The sequence below is a fragment of the Netta rufina genome (assembly GCF_964035555.1).
Source record: "Netta rufina genome assembly, chromosome: Z".
In the NCBI taxonomy this organism is placed as follows: Eukaryota; Metazoa; Chordata; class Aves; order Anseriformes; family Anatidae; genus Netta; species Netta rufina.
This window is the reverse complement of record NC_140126.1, coordinates 40,586,603-40,612,582: the sequence shown is the minus strand read 5'-3', so window position 1 is coordinate 40,612,582 and position 25,980 is coordinate 40,586,603. Positions and strand designations below refer to the sequence as shown.

Below are 25,980 nucleotides of genomic sequence, written 5' to 3'. Positions count from 1 at the left end.
GTTTCTGACAAAGCCTCTGCATATAAATCTAACTCTGTTATATCCTACTATCGTGGCAAAAGCCTTTCTCAGTGTGATTGTTTCACACTTCTGAACCACAAAGATGATATCAACGTGTAGATTTTTGTCAAGTTTCCCATTCAGTACCCGTTGCCCGCTGGTGTCTACACACATCTCTGCAACCATTCCAATTAGCTGAAGATAAATGTAGTTCATTCTGGAGGTCATTGACTCTGACCTGATTGCCGTCAAACAAGAGGCTTTGCAGGTACTATTGGCTCAGCATGTCCAGGTTGTTGAGATAAAAATTAGTCAAAGGTTCCATTTTGGTTCTTTCTATAGAGTTTCTTGGGCCACACAGGTTCCTGAGTACGCCTGTCTTACTGTTATATTCTCCAGTCAGAAGTTCTGTAGGCTGTTGATCAACACCTTTATCTTGCTGAGACAAAGGCACAGGACTCAGCGTGGCAATGGCTCTCTAACTCTTCCACTTCTAGGCCATGCCTCACATAACTGCAGCTTACAGGGTTGATACTGGCTCACATGTCCTACAGACAATGTTCTTGGTTTCTAGTCATAGCTTAGTCTGAACTTAACACTGCAGCTGCAGGTTGTCCTGATGCTACTGTTTAACAGAACTGCTACTGTTTAACAGAACATAGGGGAGAAAAGAAAAAAAAAAAAAAAAAGCCATTATTCATTATTATCCTGTTGTCTCAAATTCATTACTATCTTGCTTTTTTCTAGCACTATAGTGGATTAGTGTGATGGTAGGCATGAACACAGCATGAACTGGGATGCCTAGGAGTAGAGGCAATAAGAGGATCACACAGTAAGGAAAAGGCTCTCCATGTCCTGTGCTAATGGCACACTGATTAGCGAGTGGATGATCAAGACCAGCACACCTAAATGCAGTTTCCAAAGACACCCAGGCTTGAAGACAAAGGATGGTGAACAAAGCCTGATGACTCACCAAGTCGAATAGAATGGAAATGCTGATCACAGTCAGCTTCAAAAGGGTACAAACAGACATATCCAAAAAGGCATATCCAAAAGCTGCAGCACATGGTTGCCAACCCAGGAAGAACCCAAGACACATTAAGGACCCAAAACAAGCCTGGACACAAGTATTGTGGTGCCTGACTGTTGGACAGACTTCTTGGACACCATGCACATTCCAGCACATGCTTCACTGTGACTGTGTCAGCTTTCAGAGCGATTTTGTTGCAGACCAACTAATTATTTCTAAAGGAAGCCAGACAGGGATCTGTGCTGCAGTTGTGCACACCATTTCACATCAACAGGAAAGAAAGGGGCTAAACAAATAGCACTCCTTGGGGCAGCTTCAATGTACAGGAACAGATATTTAACTCGGGGGGTGAGAATGAATCTAGTACAAAGTACACTCTCCAACTGTACATAAGGTAGATGTAGGGGCCTCTGTAGTGACTACTTCAACCTATTCATCCACTGTGTTACTCGCTAATATAGACAATTACAATAATAGGGCAAGTATTTTAAGACTGCTTTTTCACCTCATTTTTATTTTTCTTGTTTTTTTTTTTTTGTTTGTTTCTTTGTTTGTTTGCTTTTCTTTAAAAGAGTAATACAAATAAATATTCAGAAGCAAAAATGTCCAGAAGCATTTGTAAAGTTACTGGCTTGCAACTACTGATCACGTCTAAGCATGGTGATCTCTAAATTACAGCTTAGCTCAACATTGTGTAACTTGTTTGTCCCAGCCTTTGAATCTGATTTCAGTGTAAAAAAGGACATAATGTACTTACTATCTGGTATCTGAACTAGCTTAAAGGAACTGATTGTGTGAACTCACTCAGCTCAGCTGAATTTCTCCATGACAAAACATCCATGACACTATGTACTTCAGCATCCGTTCCCTTCCTGGTTTATTACAGGCAGAAAAAAAAATAATAAAAATCAAAAGCAAAGGCCAGCCAATCCCCTCAACACATTCTCCAAAAATAACAGTGAAGGATCACAAGTTCTTTCCACAGTTGCTGAACCCCATCTTTCCTACAGTAACAAAAATGTGTACTTTGCTGACAAATTAACACTGCTTAAGCTGTTCTTAAAAATTTGGCCATCCACCAGACCCTGTAAACAACCAGAATTTTTCATCCAAAAATAGAAAACTTTCTTGTGGAGGGTGTGGTAAGCCACATCAACACTCACCTCCAAACATTCTTGGTCAAACCAAAGAAGCGGAAGGCTATTTAATTTTAAAGAAAAAACATTATAGACTACTGCAGTAATGCGTAAAGTAGTTGGAAGTGACACACTATGGAAGGAAACCAAAAAGAAAAAGGAAATTATGTTCCTTGGCAAAATGGGTCCAAAGCTGCCAGCATCTGATGGTGGCCGTGTTGAAAAATGAGTTCTACATCCTTAGCCAAACAGCAGCCGCAGCAGCAGCAGCTTATTGAAGGTTGTAGTCACTGCCCAGCAGCAGATTCAGCAGCAAATTTAACTAATCAGCATATAAATGTCAGAAAGTAACACTAGCCAAACAGACTGGATTAACTATTCTAAAAGCACAGAACATGTGACAGATGGAAAAGATGCCTTTTGACACATGCTGGAGACTCCCAAAGATTACAGTCCCAACTCAGAACTGTAAAGCCCCCCCAGGCCAATGTCCAGCCCATTGCTGCTGAAGTTAGGGGAAAACCTCAGACCTCACATGACGTATCACCACAAACAAAGTCAGAACTTTGCTAAGGAAACTAGCAATGGATCACAAGACACTAAAGAAAGGTTTGGTTATTCCCTCGCATAAAGGGTAACTGAAATTCAGCCTAGGTGTTTGTGAATTCCCATGTTAACAGAAGTGGGGACTGAGCAGAGAAAGAAACAGTTCAACAAATGACAAAGTCAAAAGGATGAAGTATACTGCTGACCACCACAGATCTGATAAAACTGTCCTTCAGAAACGAAGTTTTCCAACTGACAGAATGTTACAACAGCAAAGAAAAATAATAGCAAATACAGGAAGTATAGGATGCAAGCCATTAAGCAGAGGGAGACATAGCTGAATGGTCAAGATCAAAGTTAGTACTGAATTACAACACAGATGAAGAAAGGAGACTATACAGTAGCATAGAAGGGGTGAATGATATGAAAGAGGAAAAAATAGACATGCAACAGCTGAGAGAAGTGAAAAAAATCCTAAATGCCAATGCTATTAAAAGAGATATCATGAGATAAGTTTTCAAAGAGGACAATGATAAATAAGACCAAAAGCTACACTGAAATCTAGGAGTATTAAGTTACCTTGGTCAGAGGCAGTAAGCATATCATAAAGTTTTTGCAGACAGCCTCAAAGTTGGGGGGAGGGGAGGAGGGAACTGTGACAAGAAATGCTTTCCCTCCTGACTGATTCATATGAAGTAAGCTCTTTAGCACCAAATTTTGTTTATACAAGAATTTACTGGAAAAATAGCATATTTCTGTTTTGAATCCTGGCTGCAAAGGTGTGTAATAGTGAAAGCCTCATCTAACCCACATCCAACCACTTGGTATGCAGTAAGAAAAACAATCTGATCATAACAATAACTTAATAAGTTGTATTCGTGGCAATGGAAGATGAAATATTCTAAATTATTCCATTAATTTTTGAAGACGGTTATGGTAAGGTTTGTGGGTTTTTACGGTTGTTGTTGTTCTCCTGTGTGTTTGTTTGACACAGTCTGCCACAGACTATGTGAATATGCATACTGTTACTAGAAACAAGCTAACATACATATTTGGGAAGGTTTTTGGAGACATGTGGAAAGAACATACAGTTGAGAGAAAAATGATTCATTGCAGAGAAAGACCTAATTTTCATTTCATAACACATGTTCTAAGTGTTCTGCTTGGATTATTTTTAGCTTATGTTAATTTTTCTTTTTATTTGTCTTTCTTCCCAAACTTTCTGGAAGTTAAAAAAAAAAAAAAAAAAAAAAAAAAAAAAAAAACCAAAACTTGAATCTCTGCCCCAAAGTAATTCACTATCTGTATTGCACAAGATCTAAAACCTTGTGTATGTTGCTCACTTTAAATTACCTGACAATCACACTTCTGGAAAAACGTCAAAACCAGCAGAGAGTTCAACCCACAGACGTGGAGAAACATAAATCTTCTGCTGAACTCTCTTTTTGTTTGTAAACATTCTGTGGTCCTTCCACTTGCTTCACAATCATCTTAAACTTTTCCTCATATAAGCTTATTCCGAATTTCATCTTGTAGAAGGAAAGGGAACAACATTAAAAACAAGCCCTTTTAGCACCAGTTCATAGAAAATCCACTCAAAAAAGCCTTTCTAACAGAAGTGAGAATAAACATCATATAATTGCAAAAATGCATGTAAGGACTTTGAAAGCCTTGTTTCACAGTTTTGGGCAGGCTTATGCGTTTGCTCTTAATTAAAAGACACTTTTAGGCCAATTTGTTTCAAAAGAGCCCAAGACATGGCACATGCAATTATTAATAATGATAATAGAAAAAACAAATCTAACAAATAGCATAAATAGGATAATCAGAATGCTGCAACAGGCTCTGAAGACACTCCTCTCCCTTGTCCATCATTGACTTTTTGTCACTTCAAAATGTCAGGGGCTGTGAGATCCCTAATGAGCATTTCTAACACACAAACATTTTCTAATGAGACAAAAAAAAAAAAAAAAGTCTTAAGTAGGGTGCTAACCCCATCTTGAAGTTTACTCAAATTTTAGCCTTACATAAATGTAAGTTTTGAGATTTGCAAGTTTCAGAAAGAAACTACTGCTGTGTTCTTCACGTTGCAAGACCAAAAGCAAAAGCACTCCACAGGAACTGTTTGAAAGGGCTACGTGTTCTCTTCTGTAATTAGGTACTTTGGAAGACCTATTCCCTTACTCTGTCTCTTGGTCACTACCCAAAATTAAAATAGTAACAGACAGAAATAACATGCAGGAACTGGTACTGCAGCAATTTACTACATTTGTAACGTTTATACTTCACTGGTGTCAAATATACAGTTTGGAGGACCAGAAGGAAATTCGGTATTTTTCACTGTGCCATGCAAAACACACCAATCAAAACTGTTTTCTTTACCTACTGATCTAGCTCTGCTTGGAATATGTTCACTAGCTCTATATCATCTTATAGTCTGTTCTCTTGAGGGTGCCTATGTCCTTGCTCATGCCTGTTTATTTTACTTCATGATATCACTTCTCAGCACCTCCTATACCAGTTTGTCTTCACAACATTGATAAATAACTACTTCACAACTCTGCCTGTGTCTTTCTCCTTGCTGCCTCCTGATTTCTACACCCCTGCAGCTGAAAACAAGAGAAAGTCAGCAGTTTGGCCTCTGTCAAAACATTACAAACAATATGCTTGGAAGCAGTCTTTATGCACAGAACTGCCTAGCACAAGGCACTTCAGAATGGACACACATAGCTGCAGTGAGCACTGGAGGCAGTCCATACTTGGTAGGATTGGTATCACATGCTAATTCTGCCTCTTTCTCAGCTGGAAAGCAGTGAGACACACTTAACATAACATACACTACAAGCATGACAAGGAGAACTGGTATTAGGATTATCTCCTTATTTATTTATTTATGTATTTAATCTCCCCATGTATTAGAAGTGGTGCTTCAGGTAACTCACTGCACAGCAGAGATGGGCATTCAGTTTCAAAACAGCCTTACGTTTCCCACCTCTCTAAAAGGGATGCCCATAAATAACAGAAGTAGCAGGACATCCCAACTCTGTTTTCTTTTTTTCTTTTGAGTGGAATGCAGGGCTTTTTATGTGATTAACAAGGACTCAAGGATAAGATGCTTAATTGTTGTGTTCACAGGAAGTTATTTTGTGCACAACTGTCTAACAAAAACTAAATCCACCTAAACCAAAGATAAAGGGGTGAATTTTTGATTCCTTCAGAGTTCCAAAAGTATTAGATAAATTACATGAGAAAGCATCATCAGAATCTTTTTTGTGAACTGAGCCCTAAACTCTCAATTAAACACTACTGATTTGCACAAGATCTCCTGTGTTGTTTTGTTTTCTAACAATATACCTCATGAGAATTAGAAACAACATTTAATAACTCACTCATCATCATTAAGAGCTAAAAAAGCCAAACATATACAAGATTATATTTTTCAGGATTAATCTGTTACAGTTTAACTTTCATAGATAAATTATGATCCTAAGCACATGGGACAGATCTTCTCCTAACTTCATGGAATTACTCATGATCTACACCAGCATTACGGAGACCACACCATTCATTTCAATAGACTAAAAATAAGAAAAATTGTCAGCTGCATATATTGCCTGGTTGCTGAAATTGCACTTATATGGGCAAAAGCAAATTGCTTCTTTGTAAATAATACTTGGAAAACTGTATGAAAAATATCAGTACAAAATCAAAACATTAAATTATAAACCAGTTGTCATAAGTATAGGAAGGGAACAGAGCTTGTTTGGCATGTAGTTATTTGTAAAATACTGGTATTTTAGATAACTTTTACATTTTTGTCAAATACTTAGTGTTCCAAAATAGGTATCAGGTCTTTGGCTCATGGCTTAATTTCTCTTTCTGGAGTTACATATGAACACTCATTGTAGGATTAGTAGGAAGAGGCCTGCTTTTCTGTTTGTTTGCTTGTTTATTTGTTCTGAGGGATTGGGAGACATAGAAGGGAAGAAATTCAAGAGATTTTTCTTGGCACTGTAGTGCCAGTTCAGTCTCTGCTTGGCTTACATCAAAATAAGATAGAAAAAGACTTAGAAAAATAGTCATGATAGATGTATTTACACCTAGACACTAACGAAATGTCCCTTACCATAACTCTGTTATACCTAAAATAATTTCTCAGTTGAAGAGGAAGCCCAAAAAGAATCTAAGAAATCTATCTCTGCTGCTTTCATCCAATCAAACCAAACAGTAAAATCAGCATTGGCTACTTTACAAACAGTAAAATCAGCAAAAGCTACTACCACTCACAGTAAGAAAAAAAAAACAGAAGCACCCCCTTTTCCTCATTCATACTGACTGATAAGCAGTGACTGCTGAAATAAGTATGTCGTATAAAGCATTTCCAACAACTTAACCACATTCAGAAACAATTTCTAAACTAGTAAATTAAATCATTCTATTGCCCTACTGCAGAAACATTCCATACAAGATTACACCACAGACAATACTACTATAGAATGCACATCCTTAGACTATTAGATCTTGTCACTAGAGATCCCATACCTTATCCACAATTTCAATAGCTTTCACTTTTTTAATGTACTGAAACTTCTACACATGTAATCAGCATTTCCAAGATCAGAATTAATAATGAAAACGTATACCGTGTTTTTTGTTTAAAAAAAAAAATAGTTAAAAAAAGCAAGCAGTACACACTATTTCAAAACATATTTTTATTACTATTAGCAGCCCAGAAATTTGGAGTATGCATTTAAAACTTGGCAAAGAGCTACTACTTACTCTTAAAACCAAGAAGAGTCCAGGAAGGCTGTACAATGTTAGAACACTGGTTTTGGGCTCAAAGGACCTAGACCAACTCCTTTGGGAAAAAAAAAAAAAAAAAAAAAAAAAAGAGTGACCACTTCATATGAATAGTTTTGGTGTTTTGTTTAAACTTGACACTACGGCTGCAATGAAGTAGACTGACATTTGCAGCTGGCAACTGGTGCCAGAAGTAAAGAAGTGTGGATTTAATGGATTTAAAGCTTTCCATAAATTTCCTTTTGCTTTGAGAATCACTTATCTTGCAGACTGCATTTAAAATCTAAGATATATTGCTTGCTTCTCCACAGGTGTGGCCAGCAAATTAGGGATTATGAAAGACAGAGAGACAAAGAATGCTTAGAATACCTGCTATAGCAGCAAGTCAGGTCAGAAATAACCTCATGATAGGAGTCTGTGGCTGCTTTGAACACTGACTTTTTTTGGCCCTTTTCAAAGTTATCATACAGCATCAAAAAAATTGGCCACAAAGTTAACTATCTTCTTTCTTAACACTTACAGCACATACAAGGCAAAAATCTGCATTTATAAGCACTTTACTATTTATATGACTCAGAAATTGGAATGAAACGTTACAGTGTTACTGACTGTTATAATAATAATAAACACAAGACTGAGCTATTTCAATACTGATCTGCAACAAAACTTTCCATCACCTTATGCAGTTCTGTTAGTAGGGGAAAAAAAAAAAAGTTAAGGTAGAGATAAAAAAGAGAGAGAAAAACTCAGTTCTGAAATCTAGTTTCAAAATCTCAAAAATAATATTCAATAATGACCAGTAATTACTACTTTTATCTCTCCATATTCTATCTCTCTATACACAACTGTTTTGAGGAAAAAGAATAAGTTTACTTTTTAAATTCTGTGCAACTCCTGTAACAAAAAAAATCATTAGCACTACATACTTACACATAAACATGCACATACATGAAGGGCAGTCACGGATATATGTGATCTTAGTATCACAAAATCATCTGGTTTGGAAAAGATCATCAGGATCACCAGGTCCAACCATCAGCCTGACCTACTGAGTCCCATCACTAAAGAATAATCCTAAGCACCACGTGCACACATCTCTTAAACACCTGAAGGGATGGAAACTCCACCACTTCCCTGGGCAGCCCACTCTGCCCATCACACTGTTGAATGTCGTGTGATTAGATATGATCCATTGATCTAGCCTATCCAGATCCCTCTGCAAAGCCTTTCTACACTCAAGTGGATAGGCAGTCTCGCCTAACTTGGTATTGTCCACAAGCTTATGTAGGGTGCACTTGATCCCCCGATCCGTGCCTCATTCCAGGCATGTGGAATGCTGCTGCTGACTGGATTCCAACTGGATTTAACTCCATTCACCACGACTCTTTGAGCCCGGCCATCCAGCCAGTTCTTTACCAAGCACCTGTCCAAGCCATAAGCAGATAGTTTCTCCAGGAGAATACCATGGGAGATGGTGTCAAACACTTCACTAAAAGCCAGGTAGGCAACATCCACAGCCATTCCCTCATCTACTAAGCTCATCTTGTATTAGGAGGCGATCAAGTTAGTCAAGCAGGACCTGCCCTTCTTAAAAACATGATGGCTGCTTCTGATCACTTGATAGTCTTTTACGTGCTATGTGATGATACATAATCAAATAGCTGCCCTTCATATATGTGTATATATACATACTTTTCATGAGCCAAAGCATTTTATGCCAGCTTTAAGCCAGGGACAAGTTTTTACAGCCAGTTATAAACCACTGGAATAAAAGTTTATATTGGAAATGCTTAACTATAACGGTGCTAGTGGGCTCTGCAATAACTCCAATCTCAGAATTTAATAAAATGCAGTCGCTATTCTACAGTAGCAGCACAAAGAGCCCCATTAACTCTCCAATTACTGCAGGAAGAAATAACATTTTTTGCAGCTAAAGCCAAGAGAGATGGGGGGAATGAAGAAGGAATTGCTTCATGTTCCAACTTAAAGCCTCAGTTTAAAGTAATGGGACATATTAAGAGGCTTATTCTACACAATGTAATATTTATTTCACTCGTTTAATGTAAGTGAATTTCTGTATAACAGCCAATTTTAAGAATGTTTATTTAATAAATAATGGGGGAAGGGAAGGGAAGGGAAGGGAAGGGAAGGGAAGGGAAGGGAAGGGAAGGGAAGGGAAGGGAAGGGAAGGGAAGGGAAGGGAAGGGAAGGGAAGGGAAGGGAAGGGAAGGGAAGGGAAGGGAAGGGAAGGGAAGGGAAGGGAAGGGAAGGGAAGGGAAGGGAAGGGAAGGGAAGGGAAGGGAAGGGAAGGGAAGGGAAGGGAAGGGAAGGGAAGGGAAGGGAAGGGAAGGGAAGGGAAGGGAAGGGAAGGGAAGGGAAGGGAAGGGAAGGGAAGGGAAGGGAAGGGAAGGGAAGGGAAGGGAAGGGAATACACAGAACATGTGATGCACAGTGCAAGTGCTCACCACTAGCTGCCCAATGCCCAGCCAGTCATACAGTATGGAATATCCATCTGGTCATTTGAGGCCAGCTGTCCTGGCTGTGTTCCCTCCCAGCTCATTGTGCACGCTCAGCCTCCTCACTGGCAGGGCAGCACAAGAAACAGAGTCCTTTGCTTTGTGTAAGTACTGCTCTGCAACAACTAAAACATCAGCATGTTACTACCACTATTTTCATCAAAAATCCCAAACAGAATATCATAACAGGTGCTATGAAAAAAAATTAACCCTATCCCAGCTAAAACCAGGACAAGCAATTTTATCATTGCTCGAATTGATGAAAAACAAATTTTGGTTTCTATCAAGAGATGATCTTGTTTTATTTTTCTTGCAGGTTTGCATTCAAAAGGGCATCTGCTAATAGTTAATAGGCTAACAAGATGGCTCGGCACATTAGTAAGGGAATATATTGTGCCTGAAGTACTCCAAATCCTGGTTTGATCACAAAATGACAACTGCATGAAGGACTGTGATTGCCGTGGTGGCAAATTACACCTCAGGCTCCAGATAAAAGTCAGAAAATGTTCTGAATGTGAAAATACCGCTAAGTTAATATACGCGTGTTTTACAGACACATACTCTGAATTACTGCTACTAACAGATAAGTCTCCAACACAGATGAATTTAGTACAGCTTTATTGTTTTGAAATAGTATGATAATGCTTCAGCAAAAGTAAAAATTACTAAGTTGCTACTCTGCCACTAGATCAATATTAATTTCATAAAAATTTGACTTAATTCTGAAGAATTTGAGACCAGATCCAGATTTCTGTAACAGTGAAAAAAAAAATCGAGGGAAAGACAGACAAAAACCAAACATAATGTGCTAAATATTTAGATGGCTAGAAGACATGTCCCAGATCTCTTTAAATTCAAAACTGAATGTAGGTTATAGCCAATATAGCCATACAGTCAGTTTTGAATATCATGTCTGACTGCTTTTCCGGTATTAAAAACAAAAACAGCATTTTAAATAGATACCCAGCTTTTCCTCTCTTGCCAAGTATTTACTCAGCTGGTATCACATTTCCCCCTCTCCATTCCACAAGGCAAATCTCTGGAGTCCCTTTGCTAAGCACAGGTATACTGAGATTATTATTTATAGCAGCTTTGTTTTATTGCAACAGAGCATTTAAAGCTAGCAAACACTCCAAGTATCTACCAGAAGAACTACTATTTAAAAGAAAACCCATGTAAATTAAAATGAATCTCTACAGTTACAACTCACTGTGGTAGTCCTTGTGCTAGACAATATGCATTTCATACATAATTTCCACAATACTAAAATAAACAATTTTTGCTTATTTGCATGTGATTTTACAAAATACTTAATTTTCCAAAGGAAAAAATGCTAATTGTAAAAATTGCCTCTTGAAAAACCTTGGTAATTTGCAACCTTTTGTAACAAACTCGGCCTAAGTGTTATTGTACTCAGAAAGAAAACAGAGAGCCTAAGGTTAAAAAAACGATTTATGCTGATTTATTCTGATTTACCACTTTTGTTTGCAGTGATGAATGGACTACTTGTTATTTTCAGCCAAATTTCATGCTTGATTCTTCATCTCAGAAATACAAGAATGACAGATACTATTTCCTCCTAGGTGCTCTCCACTATACTCCAAGTTCTATTTAAAAAAAAAGCACTGAGCAAAACAAACGACCACTACTTGCAAACATTGGTAGGAGGTATAAGCTCAACAAACTTTTATTTAAATTCAAATGACATTAAATTTACCTGCATCATTACACCAAATTTAGCTTATGAACTTTGGACTTTAACCAAGTCACAATCCTGGCAACAAATATATAAAGCAGATATGCAAGCATGTTTTTTGATCAAAATGTAGAGGACTCTTGCATGTAAACTTGAGGACATACAAAATCATTTGTAGTATCGGGCATTAAATTCTCATACAACTTGCAGACTCCCATATATAAACAAAAAGAACAAAGAAAAAAAGAGAAAAGGACAAAAAAAAAGACAAAAGAAAAATGAAAATTAGACAAAAAAAGAAAAAAGAAAAAAGAAAAAAGAAGAGAAAAAATAAAAAGGGGGAAAAAGAAGGAAAAAGGGAAAAAAAAAAAAAAAAGAAAAAAAAATCACTCCAGACATACAAGTACACAAGATTCCAGTTAAGATTCTCACTACATAATGCATCAAAAATAGGTTACAAATCCATTTTTCTTTCTCCAGACATCATATTTTTAGCTTGAACTCTTGTATGTGTTATTTCTGTCTGGATAACTAGTGATACACCAAAAATAGACTAAGGAGTGTTCATGTTCGAGCTTAACTTTTGCAAATATTTCCTAAAACTAACACAACTCAAAATGCTGACCAAAAAGTTTATATAAATGTATACTCTCACAAAAGGCTTGAGCTGAGGCAAATGGTCAGTCACAGCTCTGCAAGACTGAACAATGCTAAAGACTGACATTTAGGTTTGACATTTGGGTGGTTTCCAATCGTAGTTGCTTTCTATAGACTTATCAGTTGTCATTGGAACACTGTAGATTTACAGATTGGATAAATGATGGCTACATACACACAGATCAAAGAGCCTGATTTGTTGTTGTTTTCCTTTTCAATTCAAAAAGTTAACAACCTTAGTGAAATGGCCTGGAAAGACTCAAGAGTACTGCTGAAATATGTTGTTTAGAAAAAAGGGATATTCCTTCTACTTGATATACCATCTAGGACCATTTGCATGACGGAAGAATAGAGACAAAGCTGGGTTGCTAACTCCTCTGTTAGCCAGCAATATAAGTTGATGTGTTTTACAATTATTCAACGATTCTAAGAACCCTCTACATTTCAGTCATCAAACGCCACTTGAGTTTCAAGGGTGTCAAATATATTTGAAAATAACGTCACTTATTTTAGAAATAGGATTCAAATATCCTATCAGGATTTTCCTTTGAAAACATCAGTATCTTATTTATAGGTTCTTTGGTTTTAGTTATTTGCTAGCTCTGCTCAGCAAAATTGCTGTACGAACAACCAAACAGCTAAGCTCAAAGGTCAATACACCCCATTATTCTATTTTCAGCAGCTACTAGTGCTGTAAAACTAAGTTATTAAACGCTTATAGAAAAACATAAGAGCAGGGTACATACCAAAGAGCACTCTTTTCATCGTACTCTCATAGCTCCCAGCGATGTGTGATGTGACTAGTCACATAACTGATACATGGTGCTTCACGTACAGATCTTTAGTTGCGCTAGCACCAGTACATTTAAAGTTCCAGTTTTCAAATCCAAACAGAAAAAGTACTAACCTTATGTTACTCCAACTATGTGTGCTGGAAACAAACACACAACAAATTTGAAGACCACTGTTTCTAAAAAAGTCCTTCAACTCAACATAAACAAAGGCTTACAGCCTCCAAGGGAATAAAATAAGTATCAGTGCATTTGCCGTGAAAAAGTAGAAGGCTGGTAAGCAGTATGGAAGGCCCTAAAAATGCAAAAGATCAGTGTGACTGTGAAAGGCCCTCTATGGGCGAGGAAGCAATAAAGACTTCCATGGAAAAAGAGGGCTTATGCAAGACAGTCAAAGTCTCAAGCACAAGCTCAGATGGCACATAAAGCCAGGGTCTATATTTGAAAGAACTCTTTTTTCCCAGATGGAATGAAAAAGAACACAGAATTCAGAGTTTCTGTAGGTTTTGCCAAAAGGAAAGATTAGAGAGCTGGAGATCAGCGGGAAGAGATTTTGAAAATGAGATCAACAAAACTGGACTGGGAATGAACTGATCTGAAGACAGTGTATGCCCAAGGAACACACAAAACCTGTTTTTTATTTGAAGTCTTTCCACCAGTTTTGTTCACATGAGTAACTCTACTCATGGCCCACTCTACTGTGATTCTATGATCCGTAAGAAATTTTTCACTCAGAGGGTGGTGAGGCCCTGGCACAGGCTGCCCAGAGAAGCTGTGGATGCCCCATCCCTGGAGGTGTTCAAGGCCAGGCTGGATGGGGCTTTGGGCAGCCTGGGCTGGTGGGAGGTGGCCCTGCCTATGGCAAGGGGGTGGTCTTTAAGGCCCCTTCCAACCCAAAGCATTCAGTGATTATGCAATTCTACTGGCAACTGTGGAATAATCTAGGTATTTAAATGCCAGTGGAGTCTACATTCAATCCCTCAGTGTCATCAACAGCAACAAAACCACGGAGCTACCTGTAATCTCCTTCTTATAACCTGTTAGCTCCCAAAGTATAAAAATAACAGCCATCTTATGGTGTAATGGCTCTTCCCTGGCTCTAGAGTCTTTGCAGTCTCCTTTTTTTCACTACTCTTCTTCCCCCAATTCTCTCCCTTCTGCTGGTGAGAGAACTTTAAATCAGATGAAAAGTGCCGTTAAATATTCATGTAACTGGAAGTTCTACAGAAAGCACTGAATCTCCAGCTTTTCAGCTATGTAAATTTGCTCCACAATGCTTTATTAATTTGATTTTTTTTTTAATTGTATGGTTTAACATAACATCACCAACAAAGGCGTGGGCCACATTCTTCTTTTACTAATATAAATCTGGGAGAAGCTATACTGAAGTCACTTGAACTAAAATAGCGTGAAAACCAAAAAGAATGCAAAATTAAATTTTCCAACTTCAAAGATCTGCAGGAAGCAAGAGATGATGACTGTAATTATTATATGCAATCAAGATTCTGTTTCCATAAAGAAATCCATTGCAAATTAAAAAAGACAGGAAGAGATGCACAGAAAGTGTAAGTAAAATGAACATGCTTTCAAGTAGAGTTTTTCCCATAAAGTCAGACTTCAAGAGAAACGTAGCCGCCTCACAGTAGTGGCTGCTGCAACTGACATCTTAAGATGCCTAATTAGGTCACTCTATGCATGCACTATCATCATTTCATACCACTCTAACATGCTGGGGAAACAACTCCCTTAAGAAAAGGGAAGCATTTTGGGATATAAAAAACACAGTAAGTATCAGCTAATGAGGAACAGAGAAAGAAAAGTGCCAAACACTGTAAAGCCCTGAAACTTAAGATAATGACTAAAATTTATGACTGCTTCCTTCCCTGGCAGACAGGAGTACAATTAGAATTCTCAAAACAACAATCCCTTTGTGCTGGCATGCTGTTATGTTTATACTGCTACAGATAGACTAGAAGATAAAAAAGTAAATAGTACAGCACCCTTTTTAACCCAAGATAATAGCACTTTTTTTTTCTTTTTTCTTTTTTTTTTTTTTTTTTAATGTGGCTTTGGGCACAGTTTTGCACATAGCTTAGTCTTAACTGAAGTCATTTGGGTAATTATCATTGCATGGGCAGGAATTAACCATTTACGTTAGCTTGCTATATGCACAGAACCTCTGTTTGGAAAAAAAAATCACATGAAACAAGAACAAACGAGCTATTATGAGTCACTTAATAATTCCCTTTGCTGTCCAAACAGCTTGACATTTAAACAGCTTAAATTATTCCTTTATTTCCATTTTTAAAAATTTGAATGTGCTTGGCTTGATGAACTGTTGAAAGAAAAGCATCAGGAAGTATGCATGTCCTTTCTTTCATCCTTCACTTATATTCAATGATATGGATCACTTGGAACAGACAGTTGTTAGAAGAGGCATAAGGAAATACTGTAATAATGCTTATAGGTTTTCTCATCTCCTTCACAAAGAAAGCACTATTACAATATTCAGAATACGCAATCTGGATAACCACAGATGGTTTTGCAACAGAACACCCTGCAGGCATTCCCTACAGATTCTGGGAAAGGTACATGCTAGGGAAGCACTGACATCTTCCTAAATAGACATAGCATACCAGCAAATGAATCTTGAAGATTTCATCTACTGTGTGCTGTCATTTTGGCCTACACAGCTCTTGTCCCTTGCTCCTTCCTTTTACATCGTGTGTACATCTTGCTCTTCCTGGTTCCACTGATCACTACTCTTGTCATACATCTAAGTAAAATGGCTATCTTCTTACTCATTTACAGTGATGGGTCCATAAGGACCCATGTCAACCTTTAAGCATCATGTCTTTGAAATAAGAAAGTAAGCTGCTCTCTCCATTTCATACGGCTTCAAGAACATGTTACTCAACATCATGCTTACCTACAAATCAAACCTCCATGCAAAGCATCAGAAAATATAATCTGTAGTGGGCATCCAAAGCAACCAGGAGTCATATAGGTCTCTTGACACTTTCATTTATGGGTTAATTGAGCAAAGAACTATCATTGCAAACTCAGTTTATGAGTATAAATAATTCATAAGTTATTTATAAAGCAATGAGGCTTATCTGACAAAGGAGAGTGTCACTGAATGCCAAAGTCTTAAATGTTACAGATCTTTTTAAAAGTGAAAGTAAATCTAAATCTAAATCTAAATCTAAATCTAAATCTAAATCTAAATCTATACAATATTATTATTGCATGCCAGCAGTATTTTCTGCTTTTTTCCTTAAGTAAGATTGCAAGAGGAAATCTGAGAAAGAAATCTACAGAAATATAAATCACAACGTAGCATGAAACAAAAAGTTTCATCACTTGCTTAATTATACAGTTTGTAAAACGAAATCTAACACAGTAAGCTTAGCAGTTTGAACTTCTGGTTCATCTAAGCACTTAGGCTGGCAGTTGACAACTGCTCTAATAGTTCCATACAAAACTAATAGTCTGTGAATACAGCTTTCCCTTCAGTCCTCCCCTTTCAAAATAACATTGCCTTTAATTCCTCCTTCAGATGTTTTTTCCGTAATATATATGCCTAAAAGCATCAATTCTAGTGTTGGCACTAGGCAAACTGTGAATAAAAATAGTGTTTCATTCTCTGCTATGAATAAATACTATATCTGATTACCAACTTGCATATTTCTTATAACACACACACACACAAAAAGGGGAATTTTAATTGTTAGACACTGCTATACTAGTACAACTAGTAGAACTAAAATTTTATTGTCACTGCACAACTGGAAACTGAAAAATATTTAATTAAGCTTTTTATTCTCCACAATTCCATGAAAATTTGATAATATAATCCTTAAGGTTTGCCTTCCTCAGCTTCCAAAGACCAGTGTTTGACTATAAAACCATAAATCACAAACAGCTTATCAATAAACTCTGCATCTGAATTTTAACATGCTCCTGTTTTGTCAAGACATAATGGTGAAGTCATTGACAAAAGAAAACATAACAAAATGATAGCAGTATCAAGTACTGAAATGAATAGATATAATAAAAGAACTTCAGTTTTGCAAATGAGGAAATTCAGAGACATATCTAATAAGCTTATATTTTTCTTCCTGAGCCTTATGAAAACTAATGTTCATAGCACAAAGGATGTAAGTAAAGAAAACTAAGAAAAACCTACTCAGCAACAACTAGAGTTTTAAAACTGATTTAACAAAAATAACACAGCAACTTCATATTGATAGAAATTTGACACTGTTAATTAGATGATAAAAAGGAGTCTAAATAAATAGAGAAGGTGAGATATCAAGAATTTTCTTTACCTAGCCATTCCCAGACTGGAAAAGTTAGAAGGAACTATCAAAACATCAAGCCTGGAAAAGGGATGGGTGCCCAGTGTGGTGTAAGCAGCTGAGAGGCACTGAGGAATGAGCTGAAGTAGATGTTCTTCACAGCATTTCATAAGGCACCAGGGAGCAAAGACTCTGTAAGGAATGACTCTCTGCAACCTGGCAGCAGGATTTTGGAAACGGCAGGGATATTCCACATGTCCACAGCTTTCTTCATGCCATCTGATAATAACAAGAACAAAAAATGGTTTAATACGATATCAGAAACATGCACAACAGAGTATATTAACTCAAGGATATTTCCTAAGCACTGGAATGATATTTTCTAGTCACCAGAATCACAGAGTTAGTTCACATAAAACCATCTCATTTATCTTCTCATACCATTCATTCATGCAAAGCACTGTGAAAACATAGGTCAGAATCTTTACTACATACCTTACTGAAACTGATATAGTTACTCATAACTAAAAAAGATGAGAGTAGTCAAACCTTGTTTTTATAATAGATGTGAATCAATTGAACAAGTGCTGAAAATGTAGATAAACTAAGTAATAATACAACAATATTTGTTCAGAGAATTCCTGTTTAAATCATAACGTTTTTATTTACCCCATAAACATATCAGGTGCAATAGAAAGAAATTTAAAGTTTTTCTGTTGTTGTTGTCAGTAAAAAAACTGCTAGGAGTTTTTACAGTATTTTTTTTTCTCAGGTAAAACATTAGATATCAATTCAGTCTTATCATCATAGACATTTCAAGCTATCACATTAGGATCTAGATTATTTTACATTATCCTTACAGAATATTCAAAACTGTAGCTGGAAAGATGAGTAAACTTGATCCTTCCTAAACACTGAGTCATATACCTTTACAATAATTTATCTACCCAAATAGACTTGTATCTAAGCAGAAATCAGCTTCATGTTTTCACCTCCTAGGTAGTCTTCTGTGCAGCGCAGAACCTCTCCTTGGTTTCAGATTTCATCTTAAAGAAGCTGGTTCTATTATGCCTTGACAGGCAAAGCATTTACTGTTACTGCACCAAGTATCACCAAAAGCATTTATATTTGTAAGATCATGCTCCAGGTGAGTGCTGACACACAAAAACAAATGAAAACATGTAGGAAAGAACTACATTTTACAGAAGTGCCAAAACTTTTAACACCTTATATAACTTTTTTTTTTTTTTAGTGAAAGATGTAGACATTGATTACATATATTAGCAGAGAAACTACATCCATCATTATACATTTTTTTCCAAAGGGTAGTTTAAACCAGAATATTTTTTTCCCTAAAAGAATGTAACTTTGTATTTAATTGTCAGAGTTGATACTAGGCAGGAACCTGAAAACTAGCACCCTATCTCTTGTGGAAGTTGCCATGGAGTCCTTAAGAAGATAGAAAACTTATTTTACATTCTAGCTCCGCTTAATATTTTGACACAGTCTCCTTATGTCAAACTCACTGGCACATGGATATAAATTACATTACACCTTTAAACACCTCCTTCAGAAATCCCTCGTCTTCCTGCCATACAAGAGTCTATCCCCATTACCTTCTGTGAGACACTACCTTAATATGTGCTTGTCTATATCCATTTCACATCTTTTCCAGAAAGCTCCGCTAATGGCTTGGTTACATAGTCTTAATAACTAAATAAATAATAAGTATTTGTTTTGCTAACTCCCAAATAAACATATTTTTTTTGTCAGTTTTTCTTTCAAGACATTAGTTGTATTTATTTCACTGTCACTACTTTATCTGTTGTAGATACATCACCTCATCTCTGTCAATTAACTCACCCAAAAGGGATAATAATAATGACCATCATACTGATTAAAACTTGCAGTAACTTTTGTTAGAAAAAGTTACAAATACATTTCCCAGTTTCCAGATTTTTTACAAAAAAAAAAAAAAAAAAAAAAAGCTCATTTACTCATTTACTCTATCACCACACTTGTCAGAATAATCTTTTGCATTAAATCAATAAAAAATACCTATTCCTGAACAGGCTGTACTTAACAATTACTGAGTATTCCTGTTTAGGTAGTCATATTAGAAACATATAAACATATAGATGAATAAACATAAAACAATTTCTAAAAGTTTATCAAACCTACAAACTATTTTGAAGCTTGACTAGGCATGTCTTACTGGTCTTGGACAAAGCATGAAAGTTCCTATTCTCAAGATTTATTAGCATTTGAAAAAAATTAGTCAAGCTGCAAACCACAGAATCCTTTAATTTTAAATTCCAATAATTATGTCCTCATTTTCCAAAGTCTCACTAACTCTGTCAAAATGGTAAGGACTTCCACAGTCTTAATGTTAACACAGTATTAGCCTCAAAACAGTTACCTAACAGCATTTTTTTAGGCTACGCTTCTAATTGCAAAATAGAAAAAACATTTAAGGAATCTGAAAAGCTGACAGTAATATGTGAGAAAATCAAGTGCCATGTCTGAGACTGCTGTTAACTAAGGTGAACACATGTGGAAACAAGCTATATTGCTCCACAACATTAATTTTTAACTTCATTTCTCATTTGCAAGCCTATGTACTATTGTGATGTTCATTCACAACCCCGTAATAATTTAAACACTATGATCAGTTTTGACTGGATTGGAAAGAGGGATAGATGCATTCGTAATAATTACTTTTCTACACATTTGGTGAAAAATAGCTAAGTAGCCACTGCACATACTGGAAAACAAGCTATTTCTTTTATTGAATAGAATGAAGAATCCATCTTTCTTTCACAGGACCACTGCAATACTACACATCACCCTAGGCAAAACACTGCAAAGGCCAGCTCTAACTTTGGGATGGGACTGGACTGGAAGGGAAAAGTAGGGGACTTGGAGTGAGTACGCACGATGGTACTAGAGGGTACTACGCATCCAGAATAGCCCAAGCCTAGTAGCATCACAGATATTGCAGGCAGGCATCGTAATAAAAGATGGAGAATCTGGTACTGTCACAGCAGGGCATTAAGCACAACAGGATGTAGGATGCAAATCCAGAAGACATTAGGATTAGACCTATTACTCACTAAGCAGGCTGTTTTCACATAGAAAGAACCACATCGTTACCTGTGAAATAAAGCCTTTGGAATTATTTCCATGTAAAGATTTTTTGGTTCACATTTAAAAAGTTCTATTTTGATTCCTGTACTGAAATGGCTCCAATCCACAGAGTAAATGAAAACGCTATGCATATATACCATTTTTCAACAATAATCTAAACACCAACCTGAAATCAGCTTGTGAACATTGCAAAGAAAACTCATTGTTTGTCTGGACAGCAGGTGTGAAGGACTGTTTAACTTCTTGCCAGCATCCCACAGCGATAGTGAAGGTGGATGCTGGCATTGGCATAGTCACATAGTAGTACCAGCTCATGACACCTGTGAGTAAAAAGAACATTTGTACAGACTCATCAGTCACAGAACACAGACAGTACTTGATATTTTTATGTACTGTGGACCAAACCTCTTGCCATACATCATGGTTATTTATGTTGAAGAAGGGAAAATAATTCCACTGGGACAAGTAAAAGCAGTCATATGTAACCACCACAGATTCAGTATTGTTCACTTACACCCACATTCCTCTGTCTGCTGATATTTCTATCTATAAAAAAAAAACAATCATTGCTGAGATGTTATTAATGCAACTTAACATGACTGTACTCTTATTGACCAAGAAGTGCATCAGATACAAAATCTAATAGAATCTTCAGACACAAAAAGATTAACATTTAATTCTTTTGACCCTGGATCACCACCTCATGATTTTGTCTTATCTGTATGACCTTGCACAGAACAAACACTTTTCTTTGTGTTCTGGACAGTACCAAACTGACAGGAAAGATTTAACAAACAACACTAGTGCTTGTGAATCAGACCTGGCAATCTGAGATACATGATGTGCCAAACAGGCAGTGAGAAATCAAAGCTCAGAATCAGATGGGATATTGCCAAAGTCAATGATTTGGTCAAGATAATCCAGGAGCTGCTATAACAAGATTAGAGAGTCTATTAGAAGCTAAAAAGATGAGTCTTATCAGTATGGGAACACAGTGCTGGAAGACAGAGAGTACACTATAGGCTGACTGTATCTGTGAACATGTGTGGACAAACTAGAGGATATTTTAGGACAGCATACCTTTCATGAATTTAAATGTTACTTAGGTTTTCCATTTGTCCCTCTAAAAATGAATACAGCTTAAGGGTAAAATTCAAGTACTCCCTTATGGACCCAAATACAGTTACTACACCATATTAATACCTTAATTGCTCTTGGAACAAGCCTAAAATGAGTTACAAACTACAGAATCATGCGCAAATAAGTGTAGCCATGGAAACTGTGAAAACATACAAACTTCAGTTGTTTTAAGAGAACATTAATACTTGCAATGGTATTCTAACCAGGGCTACGGAACACTATCAAAATGAAAATAAAATAAAAGAAAAAAAAAATCCTGTGGCTGCCAAAAGGCATAGAGAAAAGAAACAACAGCACAGCTAAACTACCTGTGGGTCCCCTAATGCACAGAACATCAAGCTGTTCAAAGAAATGACATGTAAAAAAACCTTTTTGCATAGCCTCAGTAAATTTTGCCACCTACTATTTTGTATAAGAAAACAATATTGTATAAAGCAATCTAAGAGGAAGATAAAACCTCTGCCTCTTACATGCCCTAGCAACCACCTATACTCCCTCAGTCCATTCTGCTTCTGGCAACACTTACCATTACCATCAGAAAGCTTTGATCTGTATTGTCAGCTGAACATATATTATTCCTGTAATTCTCCTAACCTTCCAACAGCATGGGAGTAGAGGGAACTTATTTGCTCCAAACACATTTGAAACAAAGAGGACAACTGTTTTGCCAATTTATTTATTTATTTATTTTTAAACTTACCAAGGCTAGCAAACAGCCAAGGAAAGCAGATCCCACTTCGAGAGACAGATGCCACCCAGGAGAGCAGCAATTTATCTTTTTGAAATACTAGACTGTCATGTAGTAGTGCAATGTAGAGCTTCACTGATATAAACTGTGCTAAAAAGCCCACGCCTGCTCACACTGAAGCCAATAGCAGCTTTTCCTTTCACTTCAATGGGCGCAACAAAAGACTGAGAGGTAGTCTAAAAAACTTCACTCGGTGTAGTATCTGTTATGTAAGATGTGTTACAAAATGTTCTATGCAGTTACGTTAACAGTAAAGCCTTCAAACAGCAAAGGAAGAGAATTTGAGGAAAAACTAATGCATTTTCAGCTGTGTTCTGAAGAATGAAAGTCAAAAGGCAGTCACAGAAAAACTGTTCACGATGGCAGAGAAGGTACAAAGGAGAAGGCTCCCACAGCAGTGAGAAGATTGTCTAAAAGGAAAGGGAAGTGGTCTGTGCCATGCAAACAGAGGCGGTGGAGAGGGTTACAGTGAGAAACATGTTTAGCAAGGCAGGCTGGAGCAAGCAAGACCATAGAGGTTTTGGGGGTTTTGCTGTTCTTTTTTTTTTTTTTTTAATTTCATTTGAACAGAATGTCGAAATGAATGGGGAGTCAGTTTAGCAGTCCAGAGAGAAGAACAACATGTACTGCACTCACAAGTTAATATGAGCTGGCAACAAACATATGCTTTTCAGAGCCAGAGCAAACCTTGAAAAAGGATGAAGGCACCAAAGAAAACAGAAAATCAGTTTTCTTGATATGTGTCTCCAGATTTATGTAAACTTGGGTTTCCTGAAGAAGAGACGAGAAACTGACATACAGCTCCTCCTCTGTTTTCCAAGTCCTGTATATTTTACAGGCATTTTAGAGACCATGCAAACTCTGGATGTTCCTAGAACAAGATCCAAGATTTATATTGTCTTTACACATGCAGCTTGGGCTCATTCTATTTCTTGCAGGGATTTTAGATGCCCTCTCCATCCATACTCTAGAACCGTACATGATAACTGTATATTTATCCCACAGTGGTTTTCTCTTGAACAACTGAATCACAAGCACTGTCATGATCATAGAATCACAAAATGGTTTGGGTTGGAAGAAACCTTAAAGATCACCCAGTTCCAACCCCCCTGCCATTGGCAGGGACACCTCCCACTAGACCAGGTTGCTCAAAGCCCCATCCAGCCTGGCCTGAAACACTTCGAGGGATGGGGTATATACAGCTCCTCTGGGCAACCTGTTCCAGTGCCTCACCACCCTCATGGTAAAGATTTTCTTCCTTATATCCAATATAAATCTACCTTATTTTATTTTAGCGGTATTGTCATACCACTACACTCCCTGACAAGGTGTCTCTCACCATCTTTTTTGTAGGCCCCCTTTAAGTATTGGAAGACAGCAGCAGGTCTCCCTGGAGCCTTCTCTTTTCTAGGCTAAACAATGCCAAATCTCTCAGCCTGTTTTTACAGAAGAGGTGCTCTACCCTTTTGAACATCTTCACGGCCCTCCTATGCACTTGCTCTAACAGGTTCATGACTCTCTTGTGCTGGGGTCCACAGAGCTGAATGAAGTACTCCAGGTGAGGTCTCACGGCCATGATTCTTTTGATGCAGCCCAGGATACGGTTGTCTTTTTGGGCTGCAAATGCACATTGCCAGCTCACGTTGACTTTTTTTATCCACCAGAAGTCCTTTCCAGACCCAAGTCCTTTTCCACAGCACTGATTTCAATGAGTTCTTCTGTGGTCCGTCCTCATGTCTGGGATTGCCCTGACCCAGGTGAAGTACCTTGGGCTTGTTGAATCTCATTAGGTTAATGTGGGCCCATCTTTCAAGCCTGCAAAGGTCTGTCTGGGTAGCACTCCCTCCCTCTGTTCAACTGCACCACTTAGCATCACTTGGTGTCATCCACAAACGTGCTGAGGGTGCACTCAGTTCCACTGTCCATTTCACCAATGTAGATATTAAAAAGTACCAGTCCCAGTAGGGACTGCTGAGAGGCACCACTTGTCGCTGATCACCACCTAGCAACTGTGACATTGACCACCACTCCTTGGATGCAACCATCCAGCCAATTCCTTATCCACCAAATAGTCCATGCATCAAATCCATGTATCTCCAATTAAGAGACAAGTATCTTGTGTGGGACCACATCAAAGGCTTTGCACAGGTCAACACACAACATCATTTGCTCTTTCCTTTTCCACCAATGCTGTCACTCTGTTGTAGAAGGCCACCAAGATAGCCAGGCATGATTTGCACTTTCTGAAGCCATGTTGGCTGTCACCAAGCACCTCCCTGTCTTCCACACATCTTAATATGGTTTCCCAAAGGATCTGCTCCATGATCTAACTGAGCACAAAAGTGAGACTGGCTGGTCTGTAGCTTCCCAGGTCTTCTTTTTTACTCTTTTTAAGAATGGGTGTTACATTTCCCCTTTTTGAATCACTGGGAACCTCACCTGACTACCACGACTTTTCAAACTTGATGGATAGTGGCTTTGCAACTTCACCTGCCAGTTCCTTCAGGACCCTAAGACACATCCAATTGGGTCTCATGGACTGATCTTCGATGGTGGATGTGACTTCATTCTCTTGGTCCCTGCCTTGAGACTTGGGAAGCATAGTAAGAGCAATTTCTGGTGAAGGCTGAGGCAAAAAAGTTGCTGAGTACATCAGCCTTCTCCACGTCAGCTGTAACCAGGTCCCTTGTCACACTTACCATAGGGGTTATGATTTCTTTTGTTTTCCTTTGCTGTCTTGTGTACCTGTGGAAAGTCTTTGTGCTATTCTTCACACCCCTAGTCGAGCTTCACTCCAGCTATGCCTTGTCTCTCCTGATCCCTACACTACCAGGCTGGATCCCTATAATATTCCCAGTATGTAGGTCACTGCTTCCCCTGTCTATCCATTTCCATTTTGCGCTTTTGTTTGGTTGAGAGGTCCTGACCCAGCCATGCAAGGGAGCTCTCTCTAAAATGTGTTAACTGATGAGTGACTTAAATGGTCTTTATATGGGCAACACTTCTCTACATAAGCTACCATGAAGTACTGTTTCAAATAAGAGTCCCATTTATCTTCTGTCTCCTCTCCCTGGTAAGGCTATCTCCCAACTTCCCATTTTCTTCCATAACTTTAATTCCTTTAGTTAACTTCCTTCAGACCAGTGGTTTTGTTTTGTTTTCCTTTATCTATATCCCCACTATGCCTCGGGATCACAAGCTCCACTCTGCTCCTTTTCGGATTTCTCATGCCTGCCCTCTAATTTCCAGTGGCTTCCTTGTAGACAGCACCACCTCTAGGGTATGAGAAAGTAGTGCAGATCAAAATAAGATGGCTACCCTTTCTCTACTAGAAATAATAACATTTTGTACCACCAATAAAAAAACAAACACATTTTCGGACTAAGCAAGGGCACCCTGGGAACAAGAGATTAGGCAAGGGTTAGTCAATGGGAAAAATAAAGGAAGAGCACCCGACTCCTTTTATTTGTAA

At 37.7% G+C, this 25,980-nt stretch overlaps 1 protein-coding gene across 1 annotated transcript in view; it reads right to left on the bottom strand.

The window, feature by feature from the left end:
• Positions 1 to 25,980, bottom strand: part of AOPEP (aminopeptidase O (putative)) — a gene marked incomplete at its 5' end in the record, with an annotated part of 184,993 nt that overhangs the window by 144,039 nt on the left and 14,974 nt on the right. The window contains 2 exons of the mRNA XM_084304916.1: positions 17,504 to 17,752; positions 20,787 to 20,940. Of these exons, the coding sequence (XP_084161042.1) occupies positions 17,504 to 17,752; positions 20,787 to 20,940 (403 nt within the window). The remainder of the gene's footprint in view (positions 1 to 17,503; positions 17,753 to 20,786; positions 20,941 to 25,980) is intronic.